The 18,406-nt window shown below is 37.5% G+C and overlaps 1 protein-coding gene across 1 annotated transcript in view; it reads left to right on the top strand.

Moving 5' to 3' along the window:
- The first annotated feature begins 10,012 nt into the window (after positions 1-10,012).
- The window catches only part of LOC115231243 (leucine-rich repeat-containing protein 46), a 23,588-nt gene continuing 15,194 nt past the window's right edge, over positions 10,013-18,406 (top strand). Inside the window, exons 1-2 of the mRNA XM_029801307.2 lie at positions 10,013-10,145; positions 12,887-13,001. Coding sequence (XP_029657167.2) covers positions 10,084-10,145; positions 12,887-13,001 — 177 coding nt within the window. The 5' untranslated portion in view covers positions 10,013-10,083. The remainder of the gene's footprint in view (positions 10,146-12,886; positions 13,002-18,406) is intronic.

Here is an 18,406-nt window from a genome sequence, read left to right as displayed (position 1 = left end):
TCAAAAATTGTTAAAGTATAGTACAGCGGTTTTGTTTAAGAAATGGTGAAACTATTTTTTCATTTTCTGGAAAAAATTAACGTTTTGGACTTACAACACTTTTGCTTAATAGCAACGATATCTATATATAGGGGCAGGTGTGGCTCTGTGGTAAGAAACTTGCTTCCCAACCACATGGTTCCAGGTTCAGTCCCACTGCATGGTACCTAGGGCAAATGTCTGTTACTACAGCCTCAGGCTGACCAAAGCCTTGTGAGGGGATTTGGTTGACGGAAACTGAAAGAAGCCTATTGTGTGTGTGTGTGTGTATATATATATATATGTGTATGTGTGTGTGTGTGTGTGTATATATATATATAAATTAGAAAAAAATACCTTTTATCAATTCAATAATGAATATATATATATGTGTGTGTGTGTGTATATATGTGTGTGTGTGTGTGTGTGTATATATATGTGTGTGTGTGTGTGTGTGTATAAATTAGAAAAAAAACATCTTTTATCAATTCAATAATGAAAAATTAAATTATACCATCTAGAAAAATTACATATTATAGAAAGATTAAATATAAGATAAAACATATAACAATGATTAAGTAATGTGCAAAGTAATAAATAAAACAATAAAACGTATATATTTGGTAGAATAACGACATGTGTTTTGTGGCTATATTTAACCTGAAGAGTGGCTATATTTATATTGAAGTGATTTTACTATTATCATTTCTTAAATATAGCCATGAAACACGTGTCATTATTCTACCAAATATATATGTTTTATTTATTATTTTGCACATTATTTAATCATTGTTATATGTTTATCTGACTGAAACAAGTAAAAGAATAAAAGAATATATATATATATATATATATAATACTAAAATATAGGGCTTTAGTTCACAGGTGATCTAAACGACTAGGTGTGCTGTAACGAATTACTTGCGAAAGTTGGAAAGGGGAACTGTGAACTTTTATGCTTCTTTTTCCTTCTCTTTCTTCATCTCCTTATTCCTTTAATCCTGTCCCCTATGTTGTCATCTCATTAATCTATATCCTCTCATTTTCCCTGTTTGTCTCCGATGATGGAATATCCCATACTCTGGGATACCCCAGAAACAGCTGTTAGACTTTGAATCTTTTTACTAATAATAATAATGTATATGAGTTGAGATGTTTGCCTTGCCTTAACATTTGTTGTCCTGTTTAACAATTACATATATGTGGTAGCAGCATAGACTTTGTCTGTCTTATTACTCTATTAGAGTATTTAAGTAAAATTATATTAATGTGTCCAACTGATTAAACAAATTCTATTTATTTACTTATGCAGCTGAGGATAGCCCTGCATTTAAATTGATATAATGATTACATTGTTCAATTAAATGGAGCTGCTTGAAACGGTCATACTGCATCACCTCTGGATATCCTGTTGCTTATTTTGATTTTATTCACCTTACTTTGAAGTTGTACAGATAATACTGCACTAATTTTTGGTGCTTCAACTTAAGTACCTAATTCAACTGAATCTCAATTATTTTCTTGTATATATCTAAGGTGTATTCCATTAGGGAAGTATTACAGTGCTAAGTAGAGCTCATTCACCCTTAGAATTACCAAATAGTCGGTAGTATTACAGTATACTTCCAAGTCAAGATTTTGGTATTCATCATGTATGAAAGAATGTTTAGCATCAAAGTCAAAGATTTACTAACAGGGATAGCGATTATGTATCACCTGAGGAGATACAACTGGATCCCATTATACAGGTAAACCATTGCTTAATTTAAATCCTGTGTATATGTGGATCTATGTTGTATCGGAACATGTACAGTGTTTATTAAATAGCCGTCTAAATGTACTCATTCTTAAATATATATACATATATATGTATGTATATGTATATATGTATATAAATTAGAGAAGAACCACCATGTAGCAATTCAACAATGATATAATTACATCATACCATATAGAAAAAATTTTAAATACGATAAAACATATACCAAAATTTAAGTAAACTACAAAGTAATAAATAATAAATAAATAGTATATAATTGGTAAAAAGACTACATGTGTTTTGTGGCTATATTTTCAAACTGATAACAGTAAAATCAATTCAATTTAAATATAGTCACTCATCAGGTCCAAGATAAAAGCAAAATAATTAAATAAATAAATATACGCATATTATCTTGTAAGAAAATATAGATATATATATAAAAATACGTAATTTTTTAATAAAAATCAAACAAAATCAATAATATATTGTAAAATAAAAACACGAAATATGTTAACAAATATATTCTGTTAACTAAATCTTTAAACTTAATACATAGGACTTATTGTTTATAAAATTTATTTTGTTAAAAACTTGGTATAAATAAAACTAGAATAAATAGATATAAATATTTATTTTATCTATGAAAATAAATTTTAACTCATATAAGAAATAACAAACTATAATATAGCATTACTAGAAAATTCAAATACAAGTACATAAAACAAAATAAATAAATATATATATACATGTGTGCGTGTATATATATAAAATACATAATATACATTGTCCGTTTTCCATGCCGGCATGGGTTGGATGGTTTGACTGAGGTCTGGAGAGCCAGCAGCTGCACCAGGCTCCAGTCTGGTCTGGCAATGTTTCTACATCTAGATACCCTTCCTAATGCCAACCATTCCAAGAGTGTAGTGGGTGCTTTCTACATGCCACCAGCACGGGAGCCAGTCAGGCAACACTGGCATTGACCACGTTCGGATTATGCATTTTATGTGCCACCGGAACGGGAGCCAGTCAGGGGGCTCTGGCCACAGCTTTGATTTTGGTTTTACTTGACTGAACAAGTCTTCTCAAGCATATCATATTGCCCAATGCTTCAAGGGTACTCTTAAATAGGCCGGGCATGCAACTCTGGCATCAGCCATGGCTGCGAACCACTCAATCATAATCCAAGTTATGTCTAACCACATCAAATGCCAAGGAATATCTACGATTACTTCAGGTAAGCAAATCCCAATGGATTTCCTCCGATGGACAAATCCTGGGTTTGCTTCCCTGGATTATAAATAGTTTACCCAGTGTATATACGAGACAATTAAAATGAATGCAGAGAATATTCCCAAAGGAGGGAGGCCTCAAACGGCTGCTTATGGAAACCACACAAAAGCCACGATCACCCTGACCTTTAGGGCAGGTGCCTTCTCCTCTTCCTCTAACCTCAATCTAGACACACATACATGCTTAGCATGTTCACTTGGGGCCATTTGTGCTACATTCACCCATCCAGAAATTTTGACAAAATTGCTGGGAGGCAGCACTTCACTCGCTACCCACACTTGAATATATATATATGTATGTGTATATATGTATGTATATATATATATATATATATATATATATATATATATATATATATATGCTCGTACACACAAGGTTATTTAAACCTTCAAACCGAATTCTTTTCTGGCGACTCATGTTTCCCAACTCAGTGATTATCAAATGAAATGATCACCAAGGCATGAAATTTGAGTCGCAAGAAAGGAATTTGGTGTAAATAAAGAATATAATATTTTTCACCCAGGATAAAATAACAGTTTCCTCATCCCTTGACACAGCGTAACAATTGATAACAAATGCACACACCCACACACACACACACACACACACACACTCACACGTGTATGCATGTGTATGTATGTATGTAGGTGTATATTCATGTGTGTATATATTTACATGTACTTATATCTATCCATCTATTTATCTCTCTCTCTCTCTCTAAATATATATATATATATATATATATATGTATATATATATATATAATATATATATATATATATATATATATATATATATATATATATATATATATATATATGTATGTGTGTGTGTGTACGTATGTATGTGTTTATGTGTACATATATGTACTTATAACTATCTCTCTCTCTCTATATATAATATATATATGTGTTTATATAAATATAGATACATACATACATACATACATACATACATATATACATACATACATACATACATACATACATACATATATACATACATACAGACATACATACATACATACATACATGCATATACAGGTATTTTGAAAGGCTGGTTATGAAGTGGAACCTAATCTTAATTAAAGAATTCAAGATGGGTGGTGGGTAGACATTGAGAATTATATATAAGTGTATATACATATATGCGTGCGCACACGTGCATGTGTGTGCGTGCATATACATATGTGGATGTGCATGAGTGCATGTGTGTGTGTGTATGTGTATGCATGCATTCACACACCTACGTATAGCTTCATGCAAATACATTCATTATGGTCTGGAAGGCAGGTAATGCAATGAATAAATATATAAAAACAAAAAAATAGATTGATAAATAAATAAATAAATAAAGGATATGAGCACAAAGCAGCCCCCCCCCCTAGAACAACACAAAAACAACAGTACAATAGAACCTCGCCCCCCCACCCTCGAATCAGTGGAATTGAATAAGGAAAGGGAATAATAGAGGGGTGGTGGGTGGCTGGTATTTATAGATGTGCATTGGCTGGTGTCCAAATAACGGAATAAAAAAGATGTACTGACATTCATACATATGTAATTGGGTGTGTATAGTGTGTGTGTGTGTATAAAAGATATAAATATATATATGTGTAGTGCATGTATATTTTTGTAAATATGATATATAAATATTTATATATGAGTGTGTGTGTATATATATATATATATATATATATGCATAACATGTATATGTAAGTACATATTTGTATGTGTGTATGTATATATATATATATATATATATATATATGTATATATATATATATGTATATATATATATAAATATAATGTATATATGTGTGTGTGCATGTATGTAAATGTATATATACATATGTATAATGCATATATATATATATGTTACGTATACACACACATACATATATATATATAAATATATATATATGTGTGTGCATGTGTGTTGTTGTAGTGTGTGCGTATGTGTGTTTATAGATTTGTATGTATGTATGTATGCATGTATGCATACATGTATGTATGTATGCATGTGTATATACAGGAAGTGAAAAAGAGGAGAGGGAGAGGCCAGTAGGTACATATTCTAATTAATTTATGCTAGTATTAATATTTTCATCATCATCATTATCATCATCATCACCATCATTATTATTAGTATTTTTATTATCATTATTACTATTATCATTATTATTATTATTATTATTATTATTATTATTATTATTGTTATTATTATTATTATTATTATTGCTATTTAGCCTGCAGGTGAGCTCAGAATGAACAGGAGCTCAGAACCATGACTAAAAGCATTCCTACTATGAACATCCTGTCTATGTCTATCTAGGGATATGTCATCTAATGTGGCACATCTCTACATTTTATTCTTCCTTGCTTTTTCTCAACTGGTAGACACTATTTTTGGAGAGAGATTTCACTGCTGTTTCTAGCATGTTGATCAAGCTCACAGTGGTCTACCTATGAGACATGAAATACAATCCAGACATGACCATACTGTTTTATTTTGCTTTTATTTTTCTGATGCTTTACAATGCATTTCGGACATTATTATATAACATGTCCTTCACATTTTAATAAAAAGGGATATGATTTAAAGGTGGTTTAGTTGCTATTTCTATTGGGTATATCAACCATATAGATCTTCATTATATGTACATAGTTTTGTAGTTTTTGCGTGAGTGAGTATTTCATTATTATCATCACCATCATCACCATCATCGTTTTAATGTCTACTTTTCTATACTTGGTGGCTTAGTGGTTAGGGTGTTAGATTCCTGATCGTAACATTGTGGTTTCAATTCCTGGACCAGACAATGTGTTGCGTTCCTGAGCAAATCACTTCTTTTCATGTTGCTTCAGTTCACTCAACCAAGGGCTGATACAGCTTGGCACCAGTGGCATCACGACTCCTTTTTACAGCTGAATAAACTGGACCAACGTGAAATAAAGTGCCTTGCTCAAGAACACTACGCCCAGCCCAGTCCGGGAATTGAACTCACAACCTCACAATCGTAAGCTCGATGCTCTAATCATTCTGTTATGATTTTTGTATTTGATTTGCAAGATTCTTGATTTGAATTCGCGCATTGAAAACAAATGTTGCCGTATCTTGGGAGGGTCATTGTGCCAAGAATAACCAACATACACTGGTCCAATTTCACTTCTTTAAAACAGCCGATCAGTTATATATCTGACTGAAACAAGGAATTAAATAAACAGTTGATTAATTAGTTGGTGAGATATTTAACCAATTGACTTGCAATAAAGAAGTGAAATTGAACCAGTGCATGTGTTTGTTATTAATGATTTTAAGGTGGTGGGCTGGCAGAAACGTTAGCACGCCGGGCGAAATGTTTAGCAACATTTCATCTGCTGCTACGTTCTGAGTTCGAATTCCGCCAAGGTCGACTTTGCCTTTCATCCTTTCGGGGTCAATAAATTAAGTACCAGTTACGCACTGGGGTCGATGTAATCGACTCAATACCTTTGTCTGTCCTCGTTTGTCCCCTCTATGTTTAGCCCCTTGTGGACAATAAAGAAATAGGTGTTAAGGTGGTGAGCTGGCAGAAACGTTAGCACGCCAGGCGAAATGTTTAGCAACATTTTGTCTGCCGTTACGTTCTGAGTTCAAATTCCGCCGAGGTCGACTTTGCCTTTCATCCTTTCGGGGTCGATTAAATAAGTACCAGTTACGCACTGGGGTCGATATAATCAACTTAATCCGTGTTTAGTCCCTTGTGGGTAGTAAAGAAATAGGTGTTATTACCCTCCCAAGACACAAGTATTGTGGTTGTTATTGTTTAACCCCTATCTCCGGCACAACCACCACCACCACCGACCCAAGAGCAAAGCAAAACATTCTACTGGTACCCCTACACTCACAGCTGCAGCATACAGAGTTTACGATTTGGACCCACTCAGACCTGGGTGTGGGGTGCTGGACCACAGTACAGTGGGACCCCTACTTTAAGACAGTACTGACTCCCAGCTGGACATACATGACCAGACCCTGACCACCCAAACTTTTTTCTACTTATGACATTACAATGTGTGTCCTTCCAGTACTGCTGCTACTACTACTACTACTACTACCACCACCACCACTGCTACCACTACTACTACTACTACTACTACTACTACTACTACTACTACTACCACCACCACCACCACCACCACCACGACTATAACTACTCTAACGCCATGACTACTGCTGCTGCTACTCAGCAGCATCATACATCACCACAGCACACCAACACCACCACTACAACTACTACCTCTACTACTGTTGCTGCAGCTTCTACACCACCAGCACCATTTCCATACATCACCACAAGGCACCACCACCACTATTACTACCACCATCATCCTACCAGCACACTCCACCATCACCACCACCGCCACCACCACCATCTGTGTTGTTTGTTTCCAATCTTCTCTGTGGAAACATGTCCAGCCATTGGGGAATGTTGCTTTGCTTGGAAATAGATGAGGGTTTGTGACTGGAAGGGCATCCAGCCATAGAAAATCTGTCTTCACAAATGTATACATGCATGCAGGAGTAGCTTGCTTACCAACCACATCGTTCCTGGTTCAGTCCCACTGCATGGCACCTTGGGCAAGTGTCTTCTACTATAGCCTTGGGCTGAGCAAAGGTTTGTGAGTGGATTTGGTAGACGGAAACTGAAAGAAGCCCATCATATATATATATGCATATGTTTGTGTGTCTGTGTTTGTCCCCCACCAACATCGCTTGACAACCGATGTTGGTGTGTTTACATCCCTGTAAATTAGCAGTTTGGCAAAAGAAACTGATAGAATAAGTACTGGGCTTACAAAGAATGAGTTCTAGTGTCGATTTGTTTAACTAAAGGTGGTGCTCTAGCATGGCCGTAGTCAAATGAGTGAAACAAGTAAATGAATATGTATATGCACATAAAACTTAGCATATCGTTCTGTCTTTGAGGGGTTGGAATGGCATTGGGGTGTCCACAAGGGCATAGGAATAGTATTCTTCTTCTTCTTCTTCTTCTTCTTCTTCTTCTTCTTCTTCTTCTTCTCCTTCTTCTTCTTCTTCTTAATCCTTTTTGCTCCTTGTGGAGCATAGAGCCGGTTTCCTTGGCATATAGGTTCCCCACCTGGACTGGATGCCAGTCCGTCGCAGGTGAGCTGCAAGATGCAAGAGTGAGAGAAAGTTGTAACGAAAGAGTCAGCAGAATTTCGCCATTACCTTCCTGAGCTGCGTGGAGCTGAGGTGTTTCGCTCATAAACACACACATTTAAGCGTAAATTCAATGTGTTATATATGCAACACTGATTCTTATATATTTATATATTTTATATGATGTTTATAGATTTATATATTATTATATTTTTGGATAATCCTTTATTAGCGTGTTCATTCATTTTCTGAACTCATCAAGACAAAATCAAAATGGTTTAAACAGAGTGTTTTGTTGTTGATTTATATGAATCGGATGCTTTTTTGCTTTGTTTAGAAGAGGAGAATATAAATATATATGTGTGTCAGTGTATTTCTGCATCTGTTGCTAACTAAGGGCCTCCCCTTCAGAGGGAAAAGTAGATTGTATGATGCCTGTGCATGTACAGTCCTACTACACAGCAGAGAAACATGGGCTATGACTGCAGAAGACTTTCAAATGCTTGAAAGTAATGAAGCTAGCATGTTCCACTGGATGGGTAATGTTGGTGTGCATGAACAGCAGAGAGTAAATGATTTAAGAGGAAAACTGGGTATAAGAGGCATCAGATGTTGGCTGCAAGAGGGAAGACTGAACTGGTTTTGTCATGGGATTTGTATGAATAAGGGCAGCTGCTTAACCCTTTCATTACCAACCCACCAGAAATTACCTCTGGCTCTGTAGTATAAATGTCTTGTTTTCATAATTTCTGAATTAAAATCTTCCACCAAACCTTAGTCACAATTTATGTTCCTAACACTAGCTGAATGGTAACCAAGTTATTTTACTAAATTCTTTGTTTTATTTAAAATTAATTGAAAGAAACAGAGAACATCTCAACGGAGATACGGTAATGAAAGGGCTAAAGAGGTGCTGATTTCTAATTGTGGAGGGAACCTGTGGAAGAAGTAGACCTAGGAAGACATGGGACAAAGTAGTGAGAAAGGATATTCAGATGCTGGGCCTCACTGAGGAAATAGAAAGGGACTGGGAATTGTGGTGGTTTGCTGTACATGAGAAGACATGTAAACCTTAGTAAAATTCTGGTCCTTCACATCTCAGGCTTGTTCTTTACAGGTGCTGGTACCATGTAAAATACTCTGGTTCCAGTGCTGTGTAAATGTATGTAAAAACCAGCCAGCACATTATGTTAAGTGGTTGGCATTAAGAAGGGCATCCAGCTGTAGAAACCATGCCTCAACAGACAGCTGGAGTTTGGACAGCTCCTCAGCAGGCCAACTCCTGTCAAACGGTCCAACCCTCGCCAGCATGGAAAATGGACATTGAACGATGATGATGATGGCAATGATGGTGATGATATATATAAATATATATATAGAGAGAGAGAGAGAGACAGACAGACAGACAGACAGACAGACAGATATAGATTGATAGATATGTATGTATGTATATGAATGAAATGAAACGGAGCCCATCATTTGTCAGGTTGCAAAATAGGGCAATAAAGAAGGTGTTCTGAAGAAGTTAGTTACAACTAAAATAGCATGAGAGCTGTGACACAAAACCTACCTGAAATAAATACCCTGTGAAATAACGCTGTACCTAAAATATCTGTTTCACCTATTATATTCTTAGTCATCTACCAAGCAAAGAGTACTTTCAGTCACCTGTGCACCACCACCCTCACCCTCCCCACTACCACCATCACCATTATCATCACCACCATCACCATAACAACAACACCATTTCTGAAGGAGCTAATTCTTGTTTCTCTCTCCCCCTTTTTCTTTACTTCTCTTCTACAGTTGACCATTCGGAGCGGCGCAAGAAAGAATGGCTTCCTTCAATGATGTTGATCATAAAAAGGAATCTTCCAAGAGAGGCAGCTGAATGGAGTGACAAAGATGTGTAAGATAGTATATGGTTTACTTATCATTATTATTATTATTGTGGAGGCGCAATGGCCCAGTGGTTAGGGCAGCGGACTCGCGGTCGTAGGATCGCGGTTTCGATTCCCAGACCGGGCGTTGTGAGTGTTTATTGAGCGAAAACACCTAAAGCTTCACAAGGCTCCTGCAGGGGATGGTGGTGATCCCTGCTGTACTCTTTCACCACAACTTTCTCTCACTCTTACTTCCTGTTTCTGATGTACCTGTATTTCAAAGGGCCGGCCTTGTCACACTTTATGTCACGCTGAATCTCCTCGAGAACTACGTTAAGGGTACACGTGTCTGTGGAATGCTCAGCCACTTGCACGTTAATTCCATGAGCAAGCTCTTCCGTTGATCGTATCAGCTGGGACCCTCATCGTCGTAACCGACGGAGTGCTCCTATATTATTATTATTATCATCATCATTATTATTGTTATACTGTGGCAATCTGGTACAATTCTTAGCAAGCTGGACAAAATGGTTAGTGGCATTTTGTCCGTCTTTATGTTCTGAAGTTCAAATTCTGCCAAGGTCGATTTTGCTTTTCATCCTTTCGGGGTCGATAAATTAAGTACCAGTGAAACATTGGGATTGATATAATCAACTGGTCCCCTCCCCTCAAATTTCAGACCTTGTACCTTCAGTAGAAAGGATTGTTGTTGTTGTTATTAAGGTGGCAAGCTGGCAGAATCTGAGTGAAATGCTTAGCATTCTGAGTTCAAATTCTGCTATGGTTGACTTTGCCTTTCATCCTTTCGGGGTCAATAAATTAAGTATCAATTACAGACTAGAGTCGATGTAATTGACTCACCCCATCCCCCCACTAAATTTCAGGCCTTGTGCCTATAGTAGAAATTATTATGCTACCATGGAAAAACGGACGTTAAACGATGATGATGATGATGATTATTATTATTACTATTATTATTATTATTATTATTATTGAGTGAGAGAGCAGTTCATGCCATCAAAGTGACACTGGGGTAAAATATACGAAGCCCAATATACCCATCATGACCACCCGTCTGATAAGGGCACACCAGGCACATGCATCACAACCATATGTGCGCGGCATGGTGATCTCATATCAAGATAAACAGGGCATGACCTTGCAGGTGGGGCTCAGTTAGAATTTTCTTCTGGTCGAGTAACCCATCCCACTCAAAAGGCCCCTGTATAAGGGTTGTTTAAGGATGTTGAAAGAACCACCCATGTTTCCAGAGGTGAATTATTCAAACCCCAAAGAATCCCTCTCAACACATGGCTATGATGCTCCCCCACTACTTCTGCTCGTGATCAGAGATGCACATATTGTCAGCCACTAAGGGACATGCTCAACTGGTTATGTCAAACAACTGACAAGAAAATCTGTGGTATTGAGCAGAATATTTGTTGTAGCCCATCTTTTATACCAAGACAAAACAATGTACATGATAACACTTCCAATCAGTTAAGATCAGAAGCCATGAGAGCCACTGCCTGGTACTGCTTAGGGAATTATTATTATTATTATTATTATTACCCCGCCTTATCAAAAGCGGAGGTATTGTTTTCAGTCGTATTTGTTTGTCTGTCTGTGGAGAAGATATCTCAAAAACTGCTGGATGGATTCGGATGAAACTTTCAGAGATGTTTGGCCTCATGACTGGCACAAATTGATTAGACTTTGGGATCAATCTGGTACCGGACAAGGATTCTGGATTATTTACTCGATTTTTTTTACTTAAATTTTGAGAGCAGTTGGGTTCATTTTTAGTTTTCTTGTTTGTGAAAGCAGTGAAGTTTATTTAAGATATTCTCATTTTAAAAATCCTTTCTGGCTAATCGTTGAGAGGATGTTGGTGTTGCCTTGGCAGAGGTTTGTGCTCTCTCGAGTGCTGTTATTGTTGTTGTTGTTGTTGTTGTGTTGTTGTGTTTGTTAAGGCGGAGAAATGGTAGAATTGTTAGAATGTTGGGCACAATACTTAGTGTTTTTTTTTGTCTGTATTTATGTTCTGAGTTCAAATGCTGCCAAGGTTGGCTTTGCCTTTCATCCTTTTGGGGTCAAAAACAAAAAAGGACCAATTGAGCAAAGTGGTTGAATGTGATCAACTTAACCTTATCCCTGAACTTGATGGTCTTGTACCAAACTTGAAAACCCCTTCTTCTTCTTCTTCTTCTTCTTCTTCTTCTTCTTCTTCTTCTTCTTCTTCTTCTTCTTCTTCTTCTTCTTCTTCTTCTTCTTCTTCTTCTTCTTCTTCTTCTTCTTCTTCTTCTTCTTCTTCTTCATCATCATCATTATCTTCTTCTTCATCCAATTCTTTCAATTCTTCCTCCTCCTCTTCTTCTTCTTCTTCTACCAATCCTCCTCTTCCTCCCCTCCGCCCCTCCCTCCCCTACCCCTCCTCCTCCATCATCCCCTTTCTTGTCCACTGTCTTCCTCTTCTTCCTCAAGAACACAACCCACTGCCCAGTCTGAGAATTGAAACCGCAATCTTATTCCAGACTATGTTCCTTCATGATATATACATTGGAGGAATGAGATTATCGACCTTACTCAAGAAGGCAGTGCCCCAGCATGGCCACAGTGTCCAATGACTGAAACCACTGGAACAATATAAAGCTTTTTTATTTTTGCTTTCTTTCTTTTGTTTTTGTATTTATTCGTAACGTTTTTGCTTACTTTCATGCTTTTCCATTAATTGCAAACCTCTCTCTTTTTCTTTTTCTCGTTAAAGTCTGGATGCTGTGGCTAAGATCTCTCACCTGCAATTGGATGGCGAATCAATCGATGAGATTGATTTCACTCAGTTTATTGATGAAGAAATCTTGACCAATTTGTATCTTCAGAATGTATGTATATATTTATCTATATATATCATCATCATCATCATCGTCGTCATCATCATCGTTTAATGTCTGCTTTCCATGCTGGCATGGGTTGGACGATTTGACTGAGGACTGGCGAACCAGATGGCTGCACCAGGCTCCAGTTTTGATCTGGCAGAGTTTCTACAGCTGGATGCCCTTCCTAATGTCAACCACTCTGAGAGTGTAGTGGGTGCTTTTATGTGTCACTGGCACGAGGGCCAGTCTGGCGACACTGGCAATGACCACGCTCAAATGTTGTTTTTTACATTCCACTGGCACATGTGCCAGTAAGGTGACACTGGCAATGACCACGCACGAATGTTGTTTTTCACGTGGACACTGGCACATGTGCCAGTAAGGCAACGCTGGCAACAACCATGCTCAAATGTTTTTCACGTGCCACCGACACATATATGTATATTTTTTATGTTTTACCTGTTCCAGTCATTTGACTGTGGCCATACTGGAGCACCACATATATATATATATATATATATATATAAATATAGTCTATGGTTAGGCATGTGGCTTAGTGGTTAGGGCATTTGGCTCATGATTGTAAGGTCAAGAGTTCAATTCCTGGCAGTGAGTTATGTCCTTGAGCAAGACACTTTATTTCACATTACTCCAGTTGACTCAACTGTCAAAAATGTGTTGTACCTGCAATTCTAAAGGGCCAGCCAGTCTGCCAGGAAACATGATCCCTAACATTGTCCTGAAGGAGGACAACACCATTCCAATTGGTTGATTCTGGATGTTTTTCATTGATTGCCACATTGGGAACAATAATTATCTAAAATTCAACATTTGATTTTGCAGAAGGAGTTCCTAATACACTTTGCCCTTCTAATCCTACCAAATACAAAGCATCCCCTTCTTGAGATACAGAATGGATTTTGGAGGGATTAAAGATGGTTCATTTCATTTTCCCAAGAACCTTTTGCTCTGCACATTACTGTAAACAGGCTATTTTTCATCACTTGCGATAGTTCTTTTCAAAAATGTGTCATGTTTTTGTTGCTTTTGAGCAGAGAATTGCAGATAAAAATGCAGTCCATTAAATTTTTTTACCATTAAAATTTTAGCATTTAAACTGGCCATATCAAACCCAAATATTCTCCTTGCTTTATGGTCAAACTGGCCAGATCTGGCCTCTCATACCTACCTTATGTTATGAAGATAATAATAATAATAATGATAATAATAATGGCACTCATGCCTACCTTATGTTATGGAAATAACAATAATAATGGAACATCCCTCTCATGTGATGAGTGGTATGTGCTAGTCTTTACAAATACTGTTAGTAAGGAGTCAAGTCAGTGAGGAGTCAGCAAAGTTAGTCATAGACAGTCGTGTCTTTACTTGTTTAACTAACTATACTGCTATACCAGAGTGGACATTACAACAGTCCGATGTTGGATTACAACATCTTACAATGTCATTCTAAAAACAAACAATCACATCATTAAAATCTCAAGGCTATGAGATGATGCATAATTAATTCAAAACAATGTGATCAGATAAGCATTGCATTTAACAATGATCTGAATGCAAAAGGGTTAAAATTATGAGGCACCCAAACATCATAGCAACTCATGTATCCAAGTGTTAAATGTCTTATAATGCTCATATGAGATCTCTGGAATATCTCTGTGATGTCTCATGTCATGTGACCTGGATTATTTTTGATCAGCATTTTGAGTTGGTCATTATCAATGATTGCAGGCCTGCCAGAACATTCATGGTCTTCTGAATCAAATTTTTCACTCCTAAATCTAGCAAACCACTTATGAACAGTCCCAATCAGCTATGGCACCCCCTCCATAAACTGCACACATCTACCTTACTGTTTGTACAGCATCTTTTAGCCATTCTAGGAATAAAACAGCATCAAACGATGAAAATGTATCTAATTTTAACTCCAGTTTCACTTTTGATTTAAAAAGAGTAGAAATACTCTGTCCTTACTGTATCATACAGAAAAACGTGTTGAAATGTCACCTTTCAGAAAATATGTATGTGTTGTATAAGTCTGTCATGTAAAAAATGAAATGATGTTTTTAAATGTCACAGTGGTACAAACTTTTGCTCCAACCCAATACGTGGGAGGTACTGAAATTGTAATGATATTTGATTGACAACTGATGAGGGACTAAGCTTATCTGTGTCTGTTGGAAATATTTTCTTCCTGTTTTTCTTCAAATTCTTTGGATCTCCTCCTTTGTCACATTTTCATATTGTATCTCACCTCTCTCTCTCTCTCTCTCCTCTCTCTCTCTCTCTCTCTCTCTTTCTCTATCTCTCTATCTCTATATATATATATATATATATATATATATATATATATATATATATATATATATATATTATGTATGGTGTGTGTGTGTGTATATATATATCACAGCATCATCATCATCATCATCGTTAACATCCGCTTTCCATGCTAGCATTGGTTGGATGATTTGACTGAGGACTGGCAAACCAGATGACTGCACCAGGCTCCAATTTGATCTGACAGAGTTTCTACAGCTGGATGCCCTTCCTACCGACAACCACTCCAAGAATGCAATTTGTGACAGACCATGCCTTTCTTTTGCTGGGCTCAAATTTCATTTGTGGATCCATGAAAATATCCTCCACCAACTCTTCTGCCTATATATATCTGTACATACCTTTCAATGCCCTGTATGCCATAAGGTCTGCAAATCTAACAGAAGCCTCAAAAAACATTTTAAGATTCACAAACATCAGAACCTAACTGCAGTTCTTGGTGGTCCAAATTGGATATGCAATCTATGTGGGTGTCTTTTTCAATACATTGTCTGGTTTAAAAAGCCACATCAGATGCCATGCTGGTTCTAAGATGTTAGTACAAGAGATGGTCAGACTCTGCATAAGAAGTAGACAACCACCCATATAAAACATACACATACATACATACATACATACATACATGCATGTATGCATACATAAATACCTGCATAGAGATAGACAGATATATATATATGTGTATGTATATACATGCATGTATATATATGTAAATACACACACATACATACAAGCACATACATACTTTAGTTAACAAGGGTGGAGCCCCTACATAGCTGCTCAAAACGCAATAAATAACTGCCAATTTCTCCTCTGCCTCAGTCATGGCAGCTGTCTTTTCACACATCCCCAAAAAAGTGAAAAAGAAATGCGAATGATGAGACACGTTTGATAATGTAGTCCTTGGCAGAAACGTTAGCACGCCGGGCGAAACGATTAGCGGCATTTCGTCTGCCGCTACGTTCTGAGTTCAAATTCCGCCAAGGTTGACTTTGCCTTTCATCCTTTCGGGGTCGATTAAATAAGTACCAGTTGTGCACTGGGGTAGATATAATCAACTTAATCTGTTTGTCTGTCCTTGTTTGTTCCCTCTATGTTTAGCCCCTTGTGGGTAGTGGAAGCACTCCGTCAGTTACAACGACAAGGGTTCCAGATGATCCGAATCAACGGAACAGCCTGCTCGTGATATTAACGTGTAAGTGGCTGAGCACTCCACAGACACGTGTACCCTTCACGTAGTTCTCGGGGATATTCAGCGTGACACAGAGAGTGACAAGGCCGGCCCTTTGAAATACAGGTACAACAGAAACAGGAAGTAAGAGTGAGAGAAAGTTGTGGTGAATGAGTACAGCAGGGATCACCACCATCCCCTGCCGGAGCCTCGTGGAGCTTTTAGGTGTTTTCGCTCAATAAACACTCACAACGCCCGGTCTGGGAATCGAAACCGCGATCCTTTGACCGCGAGTTCGCTGCCCAAACCACTGGGCCATTGCGCCTCCACGCTGTGGGTAGTAAAGAAATAGGTATTTCATCTGCCGTTACGTTCTGAGTTCAAATTCCACCGAAGTCGACTTTGCCTTTCATCTTTTCGGGGGTCAATTAAATAAGTACCAGTTACGCACTGGGGTTGATATAATCGACTTAATCCGTTTATCTGTCATTGTTTGTCCCTTCTGTGTTTAGCCCCTTGTGGGTAGTAAAGAAATAAAGGTATACATTGCCTGGGATAAAGAGAACAGGACAGTCATGGCTGGAACCCTTTTGCTCATAGATCTGCATGGTCAACACTCTCCAGGAACTGAACAATTTGGACAACAACAACAGCAAAAAAATACAAAAGAACAGCAGCAACAACAACAACACCATCAGTAACAACAGCAGCAACAACAACAACAAAACAATAACAACAACTACTTAACAGTTACAATTATGTCTATTTTAATTAAACATGTTCTCCCTCTCCCTCTCTCTCCCCTTCCCTCCCTCTGCCTGTCAGTCTGTCTGTCTGTCTCTCTCTCTCTCTCTCTCTCTCTCTCGCTCTTTTTCTCCCTCCTTAGTCATTGAAGGGAAAGCAGCACCTGTAACCTTTTACAAGGTTTGGGGTCTGTGGGGTGAATGGCAATAGGAATGTAGTGGGGAAGGGGAATTATTCCCCCCACTCTCTCTCTCCATATCTCTCTCTCTCCATATCTCTCTCTCTCCATCTCTCTCTCTCTCTCTCCATCTCTCTCTCATCATCTCTCTCTCTCTCTCTGACCAGGGACCTGTTCCCTGAATAACTTTAACAGACCCAGTTCACTTTTTTCCACTAAGAGCACTTAATGGCCAGGGGGCAGCACTGGTGGTGGTGGTGTGGTGCTGCTGCTGATAGTGGTGATGGTAGCAGTAGTGGAGATAGTAGTGTATTGGAGATAGTTGCTCTGGTGATGGTGGAGATGGTGGTGATGGTGGTAGTGGTGGTGGTGGTGGTGGTGGTGGTGGTGGTGGCAGTATTGGTTTGTAAAACCACTGCAATTAATTAACTCTCTCAGTTACTCTCTTTCCAAAACGTACAAAGGCCAATGGAAAATACCCCTCCCCTCCTCTCTCTCTCTCTCTCTTTCTCTCTCTCTCTGTTTCTCTTCCTTCAATCACTTTAGTTACATGTTGGCACAATTCTGCTTGTATGGAACGTTGCCAAAACCACACACAATTAAGAAGGGGATATTATTGAATGTCCAACACAAAAACTAAACTGGAAAAATACTAATAATAACAATAATAATAATAACAACAATGACAATATCATCATCATCATCTGTTTTCCATGCTAGCATGGAATAATAATAATAATAATCATAATAATAATCATAATAATAATAATAACACCAATAATAATAATAAATAATAATAATAATAATAATAATCCTTTCTACTAAAAGCATAAGGCCTGAAATGGAGGCAGGGGAGCTAGTTGATTACATCGACCCCAGTGTGTAACTGGTACTTATTTCATCGACTCTGAAAGGATGAAAGGCAAAGTTGACCTCAGCAGAATTTGAACTCAGAACGCAAAG

The sequence above is a fragment of the Octopus sinensis genome, unplaced genomic scaffold, assembly GCF_006345805.1.
Source record: "Octopus sinensis unplaced genomic scaffold, ASM634580v1 Contig17953, whole genome shotgun sequence".
Taxonomy (NCBI): domain Eukaryota; kingdom Metazoa; phylum Mollusca; class Cephalopoda; order Octopoda; family Octopodidae; genus Octopus; species Octopus sinensis.
Note: the sequence above shows the minus strand (reverse complement) of the source record. Positions and strands in the feature narration are given on the sequence as shown.